Source organism: Pipistrellus hanaki, assembly GCF_964339955.1.
Source record: "Pipistrellus hanaki genome assembly, chromosome: 8".
NCBI lineage: Eukaryota > Metazoa > Chordata > Mammalia > Chiroptera > Vespertilionidae > Pipistrellus > Pipistrellus hanaki.
In genome coordinates, this window is record NC_140510.1 from 19093758 (window position 1) to 19111544 (window position 17787).

Genomic DNA, 17787 nt, shown 5'->3' on the forward strand with positions numbered 1-17787 from the left:
TGTAAGGTCAGTTTGCATGTTTGTCTATTATTAGGTCTGATGATGGCTTACACATATTTCAAAGTATGCTTATGACTATTAATTTGTCTCCCCTAAAGAAAGGCTCTTCACCTTGTTCTTATTTCTTAATTGGCCTTTATAGATAAGCTATCAAATTGTTGGTGGAGAACTGACAATTAATTGCACCAAGGAAGTGTGTGTACCCTTTTATATGAATGCATAGCCCTTGAAAAGCATTCAAGCACCTAAATATAATGGGTTCTTACTGGTGACTCGGGAGAACATTAAGTTTGGGTAATGGGAAACCTAAGCAATGGGAATTTAAGGAAGGAATAAATATAAGACAACTGTGTGTCAGTCTAAGTCATTCAGAATTTGATGTCCAATAACTCTTCCAACATAGGCATTCATTTTTCCTCATGTAACTTCAGAATTAACTGTCTTCCGGATACCTTGTACTTTTCTGCTATGATACCTTTGTTGGCACTTTGATGACTGAAATGCCTGCCCTCATTGCCACCAGTCCTGAACCTTTCTCTTTCTCCTTGTTGAAAGGCTTCAGCTGTCATGCTAACCCCTGTAGAATTTCTTGTTCAAAATACACATTCTCGCCGAGACCGGTTTGGCTCAATGGATAGAGCATCAGCTTGGGGACTGAAGGGTCCCGGGTTCGATTCCAGTCAAGAGCATGTACCTTGGTTGCGGGCATATCCCCAGTGGGGGGTGCGCAAGAGGCAGCTGATTGATGACTCTCTCATCGATGTTTCTAACTCTCTATCTCTCTCCCTTCCTCTCTGTACAAAATCAATAAAATATATTTTAAAAAAATACACATTCTCAGCTTGGCATGCACTTTTTTTGTTTTTAAGATTTTTTAAATTGATTTTTTGAGAGAGGAAAGGAGTGAAAGAAAAATGAGAGAGAGAGAGAGAGAGAGAGAGAGAGAGAGAGAGAGAGAGAGAGAGAGAGATCCATTAGAGCCATACTTCCATTGGCTGTCTCTCGCACTCTCCTTATTGGGAATCAAGCCTTTGGATGTATAGGACAATGCCCCACCAACTGAGCCATGGCTTGGCATTTACTTTTGGAGATAGTTTTATTCTTATGTGTTTATAGCTAATCTCTGTTATTAACTATGAGCTCTAATGGGGTAAATAAGTTATTTTCATCTACTTATATTCCATCATATACTCTGGACATACTATGTGCTCATCAAATTATTGATAACTATATATAACTCTTGAAAGCAGAGCTTTCTCAAAGCATATTCATAAAAATACCATTTCTGGGATAGATGCTCCTTAAAAAGGGATGGCCATTGGTCAAATAAGCTCAAAAAAACTACATACCATTTCCACCCTAGGAAATGTACACTATAAATTGGCATTTTCAAAATTGAGGAATTCTTTAGTAATAAGGCTATTCTACTAACTCAACCCAGTGCTCTCAGCCCTCCCCTCTTTTATCATTTATTCTTGAAATGTTCTTTGCAAGACACTGCTTTAAAGTGTTTTGTATATAAATGATGCTACTAATATTTGTAAATGTGGAAATTGGATTTTGATTAGAGATGTAATTTGGGTGTTTTGTTTTACCTACCTCCTTATGTACTTGGAAAACCACTACCCATTAGCTGTAGTATTGGTGTGTCCGTGTGTGTTTGTGTGTATGTGCGCGCATGCGCCATATAATGTAGGCTTAACCTGAAAATAGATCGATACTAAGAAGAGAATGTTTGGAACTGGTCTTTCAGCTTGATTATGTGCTAGGATTTCTATTACTTCTCATAATATGTTTGAAAAGTTGTATTTGTACCTCAAGGGCAATGAGCCTGGCCTCATTTACAAATATGAATGCAGATATTAGCAGTGCACAGTCTTCTTCAGGCAGTTTGCTTACTGTCACATGGTTTTACTTACTTCCACAGAAAAGGAACATACATCTCCAGGGAATTAGACACAGCATGGTTCATGGGGAAAGTAGAAGTTTGGGGCCAGAATGTTTTAAATTGATTCCAAGCTCAGTCCTATGCGATTCTGTCCAAGATTTCTTCTTAGAGCCCCTGACTCCTCGCCTATAAAGCAGGGGTCACACCTGCACTGAGAGTTTCCTATAAGGACAGTGCCTGGCACAAAGGAGATACTTTATAAATATTAATCCCCTTTGTAGTAGTTTTATCTCAGAATATGAAAAGAGCATTTCACAGGCACAAAGTCACACACACAGGCTCTCTCCTAGAGTTGTCATTCCACATTTCATGTTGTTATGTCGAAATATAAACGATATCACTGTTGTTTCTGTCTGCTGTTTTTATGGGGTGACTGTGAATAGGGGAAGAGGAGCAGTTGAATTATTAATTGTGAAGCATATTTAATTCTATAAATGGAGAAGAAATAACCCAAGAGAGAGCTTTTTAATTAAAATATTATAATAATCAGAGATATAGAAAGTAACTTCAAAGTGATCACCTGAGGCCCTAGCCAGTTTGGCTCCATGGATAGAGCATCGGCCTGTGAAATGAAGGGCCCCAACTCGATCTGGTCCAGGGCACATGCCCAGGTTGTGGGCTTGATCCCCCGTGTGGGGCATATAGGAGGCAGCTGATCAATGATTCTCTCTCATTGGTGTTTCTCTCTCACTCTGTCTGTCTCTCTCTCTGTCTCTCTCTCTGTCTCTCTCTCTCTCTCTCTTCTTCATCTTTCCTCTCTGAAATCAATAAAAAAATAAAATAAAATACAAAATATATTTTTTTAAAAGGAAAAGATCACCTCAGTCTGAACATCTGTAAATTATAAATATATATTTATAGTAAATATATGTTATAAAAATATATGCATTTAAGTAATTTATAAGTGCATTCAAAGGGGGATAGTAAATGCTTTTGGAAGAATTTTGGACTGCCTTTCAACATTTTTCTCAGCACATTATATAATTCAGCCATTGATCTATTTCCATTGTGGTTTTGGATTACTTGCCACTATGCACAAATAAGGTAAAAGAGTAATGGTGTGGTCATCTTGCTTAAGGTTACATATTTGGAGCAAAAGCACACACCAGAAAATTAGATTGGTAAAATTCTTTCTTATAGGGTAGAACAAAATGCTCAACATAAAATATGCTTTCAGGACAACAGGCTACTGTGACCCCCATCTTGCAGTAAAGCATATACTTGTTACTTGTGGTTGTCAATAATGCATCAATCATGTCTGTCTCCAGCCATCCATGGCTGAGCTGTGGCTGGAAGAACCCCGTTGTGTCCCTGTGAAGAATAACAAGTGCCAGTTTTGCTGTAGTACCTGCCTTTCTAAATGCCAAATGATCTCCTGGAAGTTTTGCTTGACACAGGCATTACGAATGGCTGGAGAAACCATCATTTTCCATGCTTTATTGGTTTAGACACAAGGTGAAGTCTTCTGAGCTAAAATGAAGTAATAGAGGAAGCAGTGAGCCTCAGTGTTCCTTGTACTGTCCTGGATTGAGCATTAACCAGCATGTGCTTTGGTCTGGTTGATTACAGGAGAAGATGTGGCAGGGAGTCTCTGCCCAGCATCTGTTCCTCCTGAACGGACGGCTTGTGAAATTCCCTGCAGGATGGATTGCGTGGTGAGCCAGTGGACAGAGTGGTCATCCTGCTCCCAGTCTTGTTCAAATAAAAACTTGGATGGGAAACAAACCAGGTCAAGAACTATCCTGGCATTGGCTGGAGAAGGTGGGTCATAGTGAAGACTTCAAGGAAGTCCATTGGCCAATTGTTGTTTTCTGATAGGTAACTGTGAAGATGATATAACAGGAGTAGACACATTTAGGTGATTTTCGGTATTCCTCGAGTCCAAATGAACACTGTTCTGTCATTGTGCGCCTGTTCTCTTTAATCCTCAAGGGTGTCTGTGCTGAGTTCCATTTATTTGCATGAATTGTTTTTTAAGTCCATTCTATGTTACTTTTCATTAAACTCTTTTAGGGAAGAAAACAAAGTCTGGTTGATACACATCCAGCTCATGTAGTTGGGGACATAATTGGAATATGTCTGGTAAGAAGGGTGCCAAATTAGGAATTGAAAGGCATGGCTCCTTAACTGGAAACTGCCCGTCACTTCAGCAAGCTCCCTGATCCCTGAGCCCTGATGTTCTGTTCTGTCCTGCTGGCATGTGGTGAGAGGAAAAAGGATGAGGGCTGTGCAAATGGCTTTGAAGAAGCTGAAGTGTGTGAAGGGAATGTAAATGGTTGGCATCAGAAAAAATTAGAGGAGCAGCTGTCCACATCATTGATAGCAGTGTCTGGAACCAGCCGATGGGTGTCATTCTCTCAGGCCCTCCCCCGGCTTTGTTCGCCCTCAGCTCAGTGGGAGCAGCAACTCAGTGTGGCCTCCAGATGTGGGGAGCTCCTTTTTCAACAAGATTCTGTTCTGTGATTCTGAGACAGGGGCCAGTGTCAAGATGAATGAAGATTTTCATATTCTTAAAGTGCAACTGCTTCCTCTACCGTCTTTTATAATTTTGTATGGAGGGTGGAAAAGTCTATAGAATTTAATAGGGGAAAATTTTAACAAGAATAACAAAACCAGAGCCACAAATTTTCTTGAGCATTTGGCCCACTGAATAAAATAGTGTGAAAGACCGAGAAAAAAAAATCAAATGCTTTAGATAAATACCAGTTGTCACAGGCATATAAAAATGTAAAAGAAAAGACAGTACTGAAATGTGATTGTCTGACTCACCAAGAGTGTGAAGATCTATATCTATCTGGCCTCCCAGCCTGTGGATAACACATTGTCAAATATGATTTCAGAGGCCAAGGATGGCTTCCTCTTGCCAAACTTTGAGAGAGACTTCTGGATTTCTCAAATTGTTATAAGACACACTGTTTGATGGAGGAAGGGTGTTTTAAAATGGTGCTCTGATAAAATAATGCTCTCTGAGCAAAGAGAGGCCATTTATAGGCAACAGGAGTGCTTGTGTGTGCATACCTGTGTCTGTGTGTGTGTGTGTGTGCATGCACACTAACACATGTGCACACGTATGTTGGATCCAGTATAATTCAAGATCATGAGCTATTTTATATAACTGACTCATTTATTAGGCATAGTAATATTAAAATAAAAGCAGATTTCTTTAGAGTTCTTCTCAGCAATGCATGACTCAGAGGTGGGCAGTAGAATCAGTTATTTTTAAAAATATAATTGACATGTATTGCTCCTGTTCTTTAGAAAATAGATAACATTTATCTAAAATGGATAAATCCTCAGACTATTATTTAGGACAAAAGAGCATGTCCTTAAAGTGGAAAAAGGAGTGCAGTTGCTTATGCCTTTCAATAGCTGTGTCAAAAAGGCTGTTTTTCTACATTATAAAAATAGCAAAAACAATAAAAAAGAACAGCAATAACAACAGAAGCATGTTAATAAAATTAGCAATGAGCCTGGCTAGTATGATTCCGTGGTTAAAGATCAATCTATGATCCAGGAAATTACAGTTTGAATCCTAGTCAAGGCACATGCTGGATTGCAAGTTGGATTCCCACTCGGGGGTGTGCAGGAGGCAGCCAATCAATGATTATCTCCCATCATTGATGATTCGATCTCCCTCTCCTTCTCCCTTCCTTTCTGAAATCAATAAAAATATATATATTTAAAAAAAAACCACAATGGCATTCTTTTATATTTTGTTGTTTGCAGGTGGAAAGCCATGCCCCCCTAGTCAGGCCCTCCAAGAATATCGCTCATGCAATGACCATTCCTGTATGCAACTCTATTGGGAGACATCGCCTTGGGGCCCCTGTGCTGAAGACACATTGGGCACTGCTCTTAATGCAACCATTGGATGGAATGGAGAAGCTGCCTGTGGTGTGGGCATTCAGACTCGGAAGGTCTTTTGTGTCAAGAGTCACGTGGGACAAGTGATGACCAGAAGGTATTATCAAAAATTTAGTGAAAGTGCATAGGATATTTGCCTATTGGAGTATTTTTAGTTAAAAGCATTTTTTAAGCGCTGAATATGCCTCAGTTTGTGCTAGAGTAATACATTTTTGTTTTGTCTTGACTCTTAAAAATAAAAAACTATGTCTTAACAAAGGTAGACATTTTATTAAGTTATGATATGTGTATTAGTTAATGTATAACAGTAAATAAAATAAATAGGAATCTGTTTGAGTAATTCAATTGTTTAGAGCTGATCTTAATAGCTTTGACTCTTGCTCATGCAAAGACTAGGTCTACATGAAGGCAGGTTTGAACTTTGAAATTATAGGGTTGAATTTTATTCTTCTTTAGGTCCCATTGATCTTTTCTGCTGTGAGAAATAAACCTATGCGGCCATTTTGAATATATTAATTCACTCCCTTGAGCAGGTTTACAATCTCATAGACACTGTACTTGGCATATGAAGTTGTAAATAAATAAATAAATAAATAAAAATAAGTAGGAGATTCCGGACATGGAGAGTAGGATACACATCTATAAAAGCGTCAGGAATAATTACAGCGATGGAGGAAAAAGTGTAATTGAGTGGAAAGCACAGCTGCAGAGGTTTCATCTCTAGACCAAATAAAGAGATGTTACTCTTTCTCGAGTTTCTGCGGTAATCTCGTGGGGAAGAAAACGTGAAGGGCCTATGCAGTATGCAGAGACTGGCTAACTGGCCTATCCACAGAGGTTTTCAAGTGGCTATGTTTGACTAGTCCCCTATTTGTGGTGAAGACCCCACCCAGCCACAGGAGTGGTGGTCACCAGGATGGACTGGTGTACACTAGGCAAGTTAGAGATGTTCCCAAGGAATTTTCAAAATGGGAAAATGAAACCATCTCTTTTTCTATTCCTGGTAATCTAGCTATATGAACTGAGAGTTTCCATAGCCTGGTGAGGCTTGGTGGAAAAAGTAAGAGAGGAGAATGAAGCTGATGCTCAGAAAGAAGCAGAAATCGAAGCAGAACAGATCCTGGCAGCATTAAGCCCTGGTTCCATCCCCCTTAATTATACCACTGCCTTTCCTGGCAACCAAGGCGAGTGCGTTTGCTCTCCTGCCTCATTCAATCCAATTTGTGTTGCTGCCATGGGCAACTCAGACACCTGATTCATCTCATCTTGGGGCACCATGATGACAGGCTCTGGGCCTTATCCACACTGCCATGGAAACCACATTCACCCTGCGTAAGGAAAGTCATAGACATTCGGTTAAGGAAAATGAACTGCTGATGGCAGAAATGTGCAGACTGGCCAGATGGGCCAGATGCTGCTGGTGGTGGAGCTTCCGATGGGTAGCTGGCTCTGCGAGTGAAAGTGAAGACAACTGTGACTTCAAGTGAAACATGGTCAGGAAGACCTCATCCTCCCTCCCCTTAACTGTGCCTTCCAAAGTGCTGGGGTTGATATTCTCTACTGTAAGGTCCCCAGACTTTAGAGCAGTGTTGGGCGTGTATTAGTGTCCCATAAGCATTTTTGAATTTATGAATTAACTTGACCTATGTGCTTGCCAAGACTTGGATATAAATTAGAGAAAAATGAGAGTAGATGATGTTTATTATTTGCCTCAAAAATATATTTTATCTACCATAATAAATTTTGGCAAAGGGGACTGCCGTGAAGAGTAATGAAGAGATCATACATATGGCCTTCGGCTCTTACTAACTCATAGATGTTATTTCTGTTTAGCATCCAATGCTACATTGCTCTTGATGATTATTGGAACATGGAATTATGTCAGTTGTGTGTTGAAACTTGCCTGGTATCTTTAGCCTGGTAACCATGGGAGTTAGTTATAGCTAAACATGGAAATAATGTTTACATACCACCTGCTTAAGGTGACTACCTAATTACTGAGGATATGGTAAAATCCTAAATGGCTTAAAACGGTATGAAGAGAACTCGTTTTATCTTGGAAAGAATTGCATCCTTAATAATGTTATTTTTATGATGGAAATATTCAACTGCTTAAAAAAGGATGCATGAAGTATTAGCTTTGATATGCAAATAAAAATAAGTAAATACTAGATGTGGGAATATGCCTTATGTGTGACATACAATAATATTCTTTATAGTGATGAGAACCTTTTGAATACTTGAAGTCTGATCTCCTACCTTTGACAAAATGTTGCTTAGTTCTGAATCACAAAGATAACTGTTAGGTCCAGGCACTGGGGAAGCCCAGAGCTGATGCAAGCATCTGCAAGGTGGATGGTGACAAAGATAGCTGGCTAGCTGGAGCCCTTCTAGGGCTTTCCTAGACCCCTGGCCTAAGGCAGGAATTCCACACTTCTCATGCCTTCCACCCTCCCCTCACTGAACAGCTTTATAAAAGAAGTGCCTATGCTGCATTTTGGTGGGAATTTCCTGGCCCACCCTTGGACTAGGGAGCTTTGCCTGGGAGCACAGATTCCCCTCTTCCCCCCTTTTTTAATCACCTGGACTCCATGTCTTGCTTCTGCATTACAAACTCCTCAGCTGGAACCTTACAATAACAATTCCCTTGATGGGAATACCATTTGTTTCTTTCTTAGCAAAGGAGCATTGGAATTGACACTGACATTTAGCAAATAAATTATCATTACATTGTAAAGGCTATTTGGGCATGAAAAGTCAGATTATATGTTCAAATAGCACTCATTTCCTTTTCTATCCTCAAAATCACTTTGAATGAGACAGATTTTTTAAATTAAAGTCTAACACATAAATTTACTAAATTTTAACTCAATGATATTTTATGCCCCACCCTTCAAGTCACAAGAACACAAGTTAATAGTTTAAAACATGATTCACAAATAAATACTTTTATTTAACATTTATGTAAGTGAAATTAAACTATTATTATTACAGTAAATAACCTCCAGTTTTGTTCAATTTACCAACAAGAAAAATGAATTGCATAGATGATTTCCCTAACACACACACACACACACACACACACACACACACACACACACAGATATTACTCATTACTTTTTGCACTGTTAATGAGGCTGGAGACTTAACCTAATTGTAATTCTTACTGTACATCTCCAGACAATCCTGCTAAACAGAAGTAGCCTGATTGATTTTAGTCAAATCAATTAAAATTATTGTGGTTAATGAGATGAATTAAGCTAAGAAAATAGTATCTACTGTCCAGTAAAACACATTGTGAGATAGTGAGATTATCAACAGTAGAAAATATCCTTTTCTCTGCCCTTTTAAAAAAAATAAATATTTTTGTTCTTTTTCAAGTGAAAGCCATTTCAGTGGAGAAATATCCCCTGACATTTGTGAAATCCTTGATGTGGGGGTGGGGCAAGAGAAAAAGGAAAGGAGAGGAAAACCTCCTAAAAGACAGTGGCCTTGGGGTACAATGAAAGAAGCAGATTAGCTAACATAATGCATTTTATCTCTAAGATCACTGCACTGGGGTACACAGAATTCCTTGCAAGTTCTCACTTCCCTGGGTTGGTGTTTTGGTTTCCATGCAGTTGTGTAGGTGAGAATGTTACCATTGTATGAGTAATAGAACTGATCATATCAGAAAATGAGAACTGGCTAGGCACAACTGAAACAGAAGTGAAAGCTTGTTGGTATATTTTTGGGGTTTTGTTTGGTTTGCTACATGATTCAATGTTGCTTTTTTTTTTTCCAGCGGCAATGTAGAAAAATAATAATAAAGATTAAAAACACGCAACTCAAAGCTTTCCAAGGTCCTGATAAGTCACTCTCTGCGTAAAAACACCTGGCATTTTGTGAGCTATAGGAATATAAAGTTCCAGTGAAACATTTAATTTTTAAACAGTTGTCAGGTTTGTCCCCTTAGCTGAGTGAGCTGGAACATCAGTTCTGGGATAGGAGGACTGCTGGAGAAGATGGAGCACCATGTGTCTGCATCTTGATTATGGAGGTGCACTGAATAGTGACAAGTCTTTATAGCTCAATGTAATACATTTTCTCACAATGCTTATAAGGAAATTTGGCCTACAGGGTGACCAAGAAACAATCATTATAGAATGCGCCAGTGCAAATCTAGGAAAACATATGTGTTCAGTTGGGACGCCTTCATCCTTTTATCAAGAGCACAACCAATAAAGGCAAAAGGCAAGGGTCATAGTTGGTTTGCTAAAAAGTGAATCCCAGTTTCCTTGCACTTCAAGGTTTCAATTTTGTTTTGGAAAAAGCTGGGTAGATTTCTCATTATTCCCAGGGATTTATTTGTCTTCAGGTTCAAAAAGCATAGGATACTAGTCAATCATTGACTTATTGTTACTAATATTTGCAATGCACTGAGATCTGGCATTTTTGAGTTATGACATAAGATAGAGTTCTAAGATCAAAACATTCAAAGTTAGGGCATTTGCACACACACAACAAAACAGCAGCACAAAATATGTCAAAAGTCTTTTTTTTTCAGTCAGTAACAATACAAGAGTACAGAAAATAAAACCCTGTAGTTTTTAGAAGAGGAAGGCACCTAAGTTGCTAGTGGTCAAAGAGAATATTTTAAAGACTAAGAAAAAAAATTCAAATTCATGGACATTGAAAATGTGATGATCCTTGAAGCCGTAGATATTCCAACAAAGCCCTTAGTTCATGGACTCTATAATAGCAATACAACCTGAGCATCTTGACCTTTGCCACTGAAGAGATACCATTTCTCTCTTATGGGCCTAGGGGAGGAACATGGAGAGAAAGGGGGCCATATTGTGGAGAGTTGACATTAGTCTCAGTGAGTGATACTAAAACAGTTTAAATAAAGCAGACAATATTAGTACCTTAGAAAGATGAACTCTCACTCATAACTGAAGTGAGCCACGTCCCTGCAGAGCATGCCAGCCTCTCCAGCAAGTCTACAGCTGGCACCACACATTTCTAAGCTCTGTTGAGTGTCTGGGTGAATGTGCAGTAGGATGCTGTAGGCCCTCCTGCTCCACTGTGCACACAGGGTGTTGGCTTCTCTCAAGTGGTACTATCATTTCCAGCCAAATACCAGGAGAGGCTGGCGAGGAGTTAGAATTCACAGCAATTCAGTTGAATTTCAGTACATTTCAGAGTGTGAATAAAAGACTTGGGAGTGATTTTAGTTTTTTTGGGCTTTTTTTGCTATCTCTACTAAAGTATGACATAAATTTCCCCTACCAGAGTAGCTTGTTTAAATAACACTATATGCTCAAAACGGCACTCTAAGGATATTATTATTTTTTCTTTCTTTTTGTTGTTAGATTCATTGAATTGAACTATTTGGTAGATAGGCTTTTGTGTGTTAAGCATAATTAGTAAAAATGCCACTATAATGAATTGAGTAATTTGTTTTCAGTGAGTATATTTTCCATTTTCATCCAAGTAATGGTATGCTCTATAGTAGGACTGAAATTATATATTTTATTTGCTGATAATGGGAAGCAACTGGTCCCCAACTATCTCCTTCGCTTGGTACTCCACATCCCAGATACAACCACTTCTTAATAGTTGTTATAGGTTTCATCCCTCCCTCTCCCTTTATTTTGGCTGGGCAAGCCTTCACATGGTTCATAAATCTTAACAATACACAAGGAAATACATAATAGTAACAACAGGAAGCCTTCAGACAGCCCTGCTCCCCTGCCTTGCCACTGGCTAAGGCTTTATTAGTTTCTTATTTATCCACTGTGTCTTTATGTCAATATGGGCCAGCTCATTTAATATCTTATCTGTTCTCCTTTTCTGAGGGTTAGTTTCTAACGCTACATGATATATAATTTCTAATATCCTTTATATATCTCTTCATTTCTCAATTTAAAAATGTCCATTCATTGATTCATCACTTGAAAACAATGAATGCAGCCTATTCACATTAATTCATCTACACTTCCTCCTCTCTGCCTTCCATCTCCAGTCCTTTGCCCAATGTGTCTTATGAGTGTAAGAATAATATCATGTGCATTCTGTTCCACAGCCATACTCCATCTCCCATGTTTTGTCTATGTATTGTTTCTAATGATTTAAAACAAAGATGTTTTCATTTTTAAAAATATATTTTATCGGTTTTACACAGAGGAATTGAGAGGGATAGAGAGTTAGAAACGTCGATGAGAGAGAAACATCAACCAGCTGCCTCTTGCACACACCCCACTGGGGATGTGCCCGCAACCAAGGTACCTGCTTTTGACTGGAATCAAACCTGGGACCTTTCAGTCGCAGGCCGACGCTCTATCTACTGAGCAAAACCGGTTTTGGCTGTTTTCATTTTTATAACTATGTAAATTCATGAAGTCTAATATTAATCAGATTCTTCTTCCTTCTTGGATAATCTATTTCCTTCCTCTTCTCCCTCAACCATTATCATCTCATCGCTTCTCTTATTTTTTCTTAGTGTTTGAAATTTGGACAATCTCTGTGTTTGTATATTTGTAGTTTTGTAAATCAGTTGGTGGGCTTTCATCAGAATCTTCACACTCTCATCATCTCTTTTTGTCATTGTTGACGCATTAAACCTCACTTGAAGGTATATTTTTTATTGATTTTTTTAAGAGAGCGTGAAAGGGGAAGAGAAGAAGAAGAAGGAGGAAGTGGAGGAGGAGGAGGAGGAGGAGGAATGGAAAGAGAGAGAGAGAGAGAGAGAGAGAGAGAGAGAGAGAGAGAGAGAGAGGTGAGAAAGACACATCAATTGGTTGCCTCCCCCACTAATTGTGCTGAGCAGGCCAGGAATCATACCTGCAAAGCAGATACCTACCCATGCCCAGGAATCAAACCCACAGCCTAGGCCAATGCTCTAACCACTGAGAGACTCTGGCCATGGCTGGCTCTTTGTTTTTTTAATCCAGTATTTTCTTGTGAATTTTATCTGCTACATCTTCTGTTCTCTTATACTGGAAGGACTTTTAATTGTCTGTTTGAACTTGCTAGACCTGGTGCTTTATAATTTTTCTCAGGTACTTTGTCCCCAGGTGGCTTTGGCACCTCAGTGTTATCATCTGAAAATGAAGATTGTAGTGCCTTTTACTTTGTTGTAAGGGATAAATGAAAGAATGGAGGCAAAACACAATGCTGTAGTGGGCACCTGATACCAAAGCTCACACCTGCATGCTTTGTGCATACTGCATCTCGGTTTGTATTAGAAACTTATGAAGAACAGAATTTAAAGTGCAAACGTGTTTTGAGGTATTTTTTTTTTCCTCCTGGCATATCACTGTTTTAGAAGATAATAAATGTGGTTTTTAGCCCTGTGTTATTTAAAAAAAAAACCCACAAATACTTGTTTGCAATATCCTGAGACTTCAGTTCTTCCCAGTGAAATGAATCCATGGATTATTTGTGTTACTTTTCTTCCCAAGGTGAGCATTAAATGAATAATCAACAAAATCATTGAAGTGCTTCTCTTGCTAATGCTGGTCAGTATATATGTTACTTATAGTCTGTCATGTCTTGCTTAGTCCACTTCATCTACAGGTTCTAAAGAGACACCTGATGATTGTAAATTGTGTTAATAATCACATATGTATAGGTCAATGGAATTCAATGGTTTTTCTTTCCCAATTTTTCCATATAGTTCCTTGCACTTCCCTCTTCCTTTTGAACAAAATCACTTATTTGATATATTACCCTGAATAAAACACTTCAAAAAATATGTGCTCATTCTAAAAATAAAAAAAAATCAAAAAAAAATCAATGTTTTCTTGTTTGAATTGATGCTGCTAGAGAGAATCCTCCTTGGCGTTTTCTTTGGTTAGTTTCAGGAACTGTGCTTTTCCTGGTTTGGAGGGAAGTAGTGTGGTGGCTGGGACTAGAGAGCTGAGGCCTCAGAGCCCTTGGACAGTAGATCCCCGCTCTGGGCCTGTCTTCTCTGGTCTCTAAAAAAAACAACAGGGCGATATTTTCTGTCCTGAAATCCTACAGTTTTACGTTAAAGCGCTCACTTTCCCCCGCAGGCACTGATGTGGTCTCTTCACGTTGACAGGTGTCCAGATTCCACTCGCCCCGAAACAGTGCGCCCCTGTCTGCTCCCCTGCAGAAAGGACTGCGCTGTGACCGCTTTCAGCGAGTGGACGCCCTGCCCGAGGCTGTGCCAACCAGGTAGGCAGATGCTGTTTCTTTCTGCTTATTTCTAACCATGCACTGCTGTTCCCCACCGCTGAACAGAGAGAGAATGCGGAGCGCGAGCACCTTCCTGGGAACCAGGTTTGTCACGTTAGTAAATGAGGTCTTGAATTTCAGATCCATTGGAACTAGGCAGGGAAAACATATTAAGTTGTGATGTGCCGGGATTTCTCTGTGTGGACGGCAGGAGGACTCATCTTCCGCTAACCCTGCGTGACATTTGGAACCATTCATATGTGGTTCCTAATAGAACATCATCACCATCACCATTTATTTATTGCTCCCGTGTGCATTTGTATTTCTTTATTTTAATGGTTCTATTAGGAACCATTCATATGTGGTTCCTAATAGAACATCATCACCATCACCATTTATTTATTGCTCCCGTGTGCATTTATATTTCTTTATTTCTTTGGTCACCCTTGGTGTATTTATAGGACTATGACCCAGAACCCTTAATACCAAGCCCTAATAAACACACAGAAACACTTCGGTAACATGATCCTCTTTCTTAGAACAGGACTTTCCTTCCATAGTTATTAACATTCCCTGATGAGCTAGTTCATGTGGAGATACAAAGGGCCCTGGCCTCAAAGCTCCATTTAAGCCTAAGGCCAGGAGTTAATAATGTAGTTGCTCTTCCTCACTCTCACACCTTGGCCTTGGTCCTGTAGATCTTACCATTGTCACAGTAAGAAAAGGCACATCCAAGAAAAGGAAGGATGGAGAGACTATTAACCTGAGTGCCCAGAGTCAATCAGGGCTCAGCCACACATCCCTGGCCTTTGCTTGACAGTCATGTCCTCTGAAGCAGGATATGGCCCTCACTGCTGCTGCACTAACCTCCTGGGGGAAGGAAAAACATGTGTCATTCTGCAAAGAGAGAATCCATCACGGAAGTTGAGACCATTAACATCTTTCTGTGCAGAATTACAGCTCAATGAATCTGGGATCAACCAAGTGTAGTACTGTGACTCTCTCTCTTGCACATCTTCCTGGGAGTGCCATGCCCATGTGACCAACATCGGCATAGATCAGACTGCCATTTCAAACCATCTCCCAATGACTGGCAAAAGGGTGGTGACCGCTGCTGAAGATTATCATCATCAGTGTTTTGGTTAGCAGTGGCAGGGCACCTGAGCAGAGTTTTATAACTGCCATCTCCTTTTCTTAATGACTTTGTCAAAACAGTAATGAAGTAGCATCCACTGAACATTGCTTATGGATAGAATCAGAAATAAATATATTGAATAAAAAAGAGCTTTGAAAATACAGTGAAATATTTAGCTAATCTTTCAAAGGGGGAAACAACAATCTCTTCTAAAGATTCTCCAAAACGTACTTTTCTGAATGAAGTTCACGTGAGTGAACTGAATGAGCGGCGCCAGTTCAGAGAGGTCAGGGGGCTGCCATTTCCAGTCAGAGTGGACAGAAGAATAATCTATATTTGGAACCTTTTGGAAGGCAGCATCTAGGAAACTGGCTTTTTGAATTTTAATAGTAATGAACCCTCAAAGCATACCAACTCTTAAAAATACATATTGGAAAAGTTCACGAAGATAAAATAATCTGTGATGGTAGAATTTTATTGAGGTTCCACTATTTCTTTCCCATGAAAGATAAGCATAATTCCTTTGCTAAATGGTTAGAACAAAGGAAATGACTGAATTAAAAAGGGTACTCACTGGCAGCAAGATACTGAGGGCGGAGCAGTTAGGTGCTGCTGACCCTCAGGGGGTGTATTAGTTTAGCTGAGCCGGTGCACCTGGTGGCCACAGATTATTTCAGCTACTGCTATTGCACGTAGTCTACATTCAAGAAAAGTCCCTCTGCTGTCGGGGTGGGGGAGGGGATCTTCTCCTAGCACTGGCCAAGGATGGAGACATCACAGGGCATGTGAAGTGATTGCTTTTCTAGCAATATTAAATTTTACTCCAATTTCCAGAAAGTAGCTTAATTATTTAAATATTGGCATTGAAATAAAAATAGTTCCAAATCTCTTTGGTCTCTTTTTGCCTCCACTTTTTTCAAGCCCAGATAATTCTTTTCACAGCCTGGCAGCCAAGGGACTTGCAGGAGCAAAGATTCAATTTTCAGATTTCTTCTGGCTTTCCACTTCAATTCCATTTACCTTCCTGTTAGTTCACACCTTAAGAGCAGCAGAGAAGTAGGCAAAAGTAGATTTACAGTTGTGGATATGTGAAACAAAGTTTATTCTTATTTTATTATTTATTCTTGTATTACATGTTTTTCCATATGAACAATTGTAAACCTACTTTTGCCCACCCCTGTATGAGTCATTCAGAATTTCAAATAAGTCAAAAATCTCTTCATCTGGACTTGAGAATTTCTTCTACTCAAAGGCAAACTGTTGCCACCTTTTCTCTTGACCTACTCCTTTCAAGCACACACAATCCCGTCTTTCCCCACAGATTCATCTGTACTTTAGTCCGCTTGGGAAGTGGAGAATAAAGTACTTATTTACTTCCAAATAATGAAGAGTCTATTGTGTGTGACATATCAAGATTTGGAGCCTGAAACATGTCCTCAAAATAATGTTGGAGAGAATGTAATAATCTAATAACATTCCTCCAGAAAGTGGAATGTTTTCAACTCTGTACATTTTGGATGTTACCTATTCATAGTATTCTTTGAAAAATGAAATAAGATGTGCACCTCTCATATATGTCCCAAGCACAAGTCTCATAATACAAAGTATAGGTGCCTTTGATTTTACAAGCTCCACTAGGGGCTACAAATCTCCTTTAGTCTGTAATTTAAAACCCATAGATCACAGATTACTATAAAGTCCTAGTACTTTACTAGTAAATATACCCAAAATCCTAATAGGAAGAATTACAAACACTTGGACTTGTAGAGGTTACATTTCTCAATCATACTTCTACTAAACTATGGAGTTCTGCTAGTAAAATTCATAAAAGACACTTTTCTTAATTCATGAAAAAAAGAGATACAATTCTCTTAAATTTTTCCTCCTACAGTTTTTTTTGTTTTACTTTTTTTTTTTTTTTTTTTTTTTTTTTTTTCCTTCTGCCTATCTCTACTAAAACCCAGTGGGAAGTGGATTTGATTTGGAAAGAAAATAAAAATAAATGGAACATTATTTTTAAAGTCCCATGACCACATTCAGGGAGACCACTGATAAGAACTGCTGCTTAGAGGTTGGAACTCTTAGTTGTTGTACCTACACTTCTTCACAGCATATGTTAGTGAAAATAGTAGCTGATAGGGAAGCATTTTCAGTCCACACATGTCCTCCTCTCCGCTTCCTTCTGGGCCAGAGATTGATGTACATTTGCAGAGAAATGGAGTTCACAGTATCAACAGCTTGGATTTTATTTTACCTCTGAATGGCCCCAGGAGGTAGGTCTAATTGTATATGACTAACAGGTGAGAAATACCCAGATTTAAAAAAAGATAAAATCACTGATCCAAGATCACCCAACATGTCAAAGGCAAAGCAACAGCTGGGATCTAGACTCCAGGGCCTGCCTGTATTCATCCCACAACAAGTTAATTCTCATATACCTAAGCACAAGTCATCTGGTTTGTTTATTATCAATTTGAGAACCTGAAGCCTGGTACAGCAAGGGAATATAGTCAATATATTTTAATAACTTTGTATGGGGGGGGGCAGATGATTATTAGGATTATTGCAGTGTTTACTTTGTAAGGTATATGATTGTGGAATCACTGTGTTGTACATCTGAAATGCATAAAATATTGTATGTGAACAATAATTTAAA

The 17787-nt window shown here is 39.0% G+C and overlaps 1 protein-coding gene across 2 annotated transcripts in view; it reads left to right on the forward strand.

Annotated features, from left to right (window-relative positions):
* Positions 1-17787, forward strand: part of THSD7B (thrombospondin type 1 domain containing 7B) — a 959962-nt gene that overhangs the window by 582748 nt on the left and 359427 nt on the right. For both annotated transcript variants that reach the window (XM_084891907.1, XM_084891906.1), the window contains 3 exons: positions 3518-3709; positions 5675-5909; positions 13881-13996. In XM_084891907.1, the coding sequence (XP_084748033.1) occupies positions 3518-3709; positions 5675-5909; positions 13881-13996 (543 nt within the window). The remainder of the gene's footprint in view (positions 1-3517; positions 3710-5674; positions 5910-13880; positions 13997-17787) is intronic.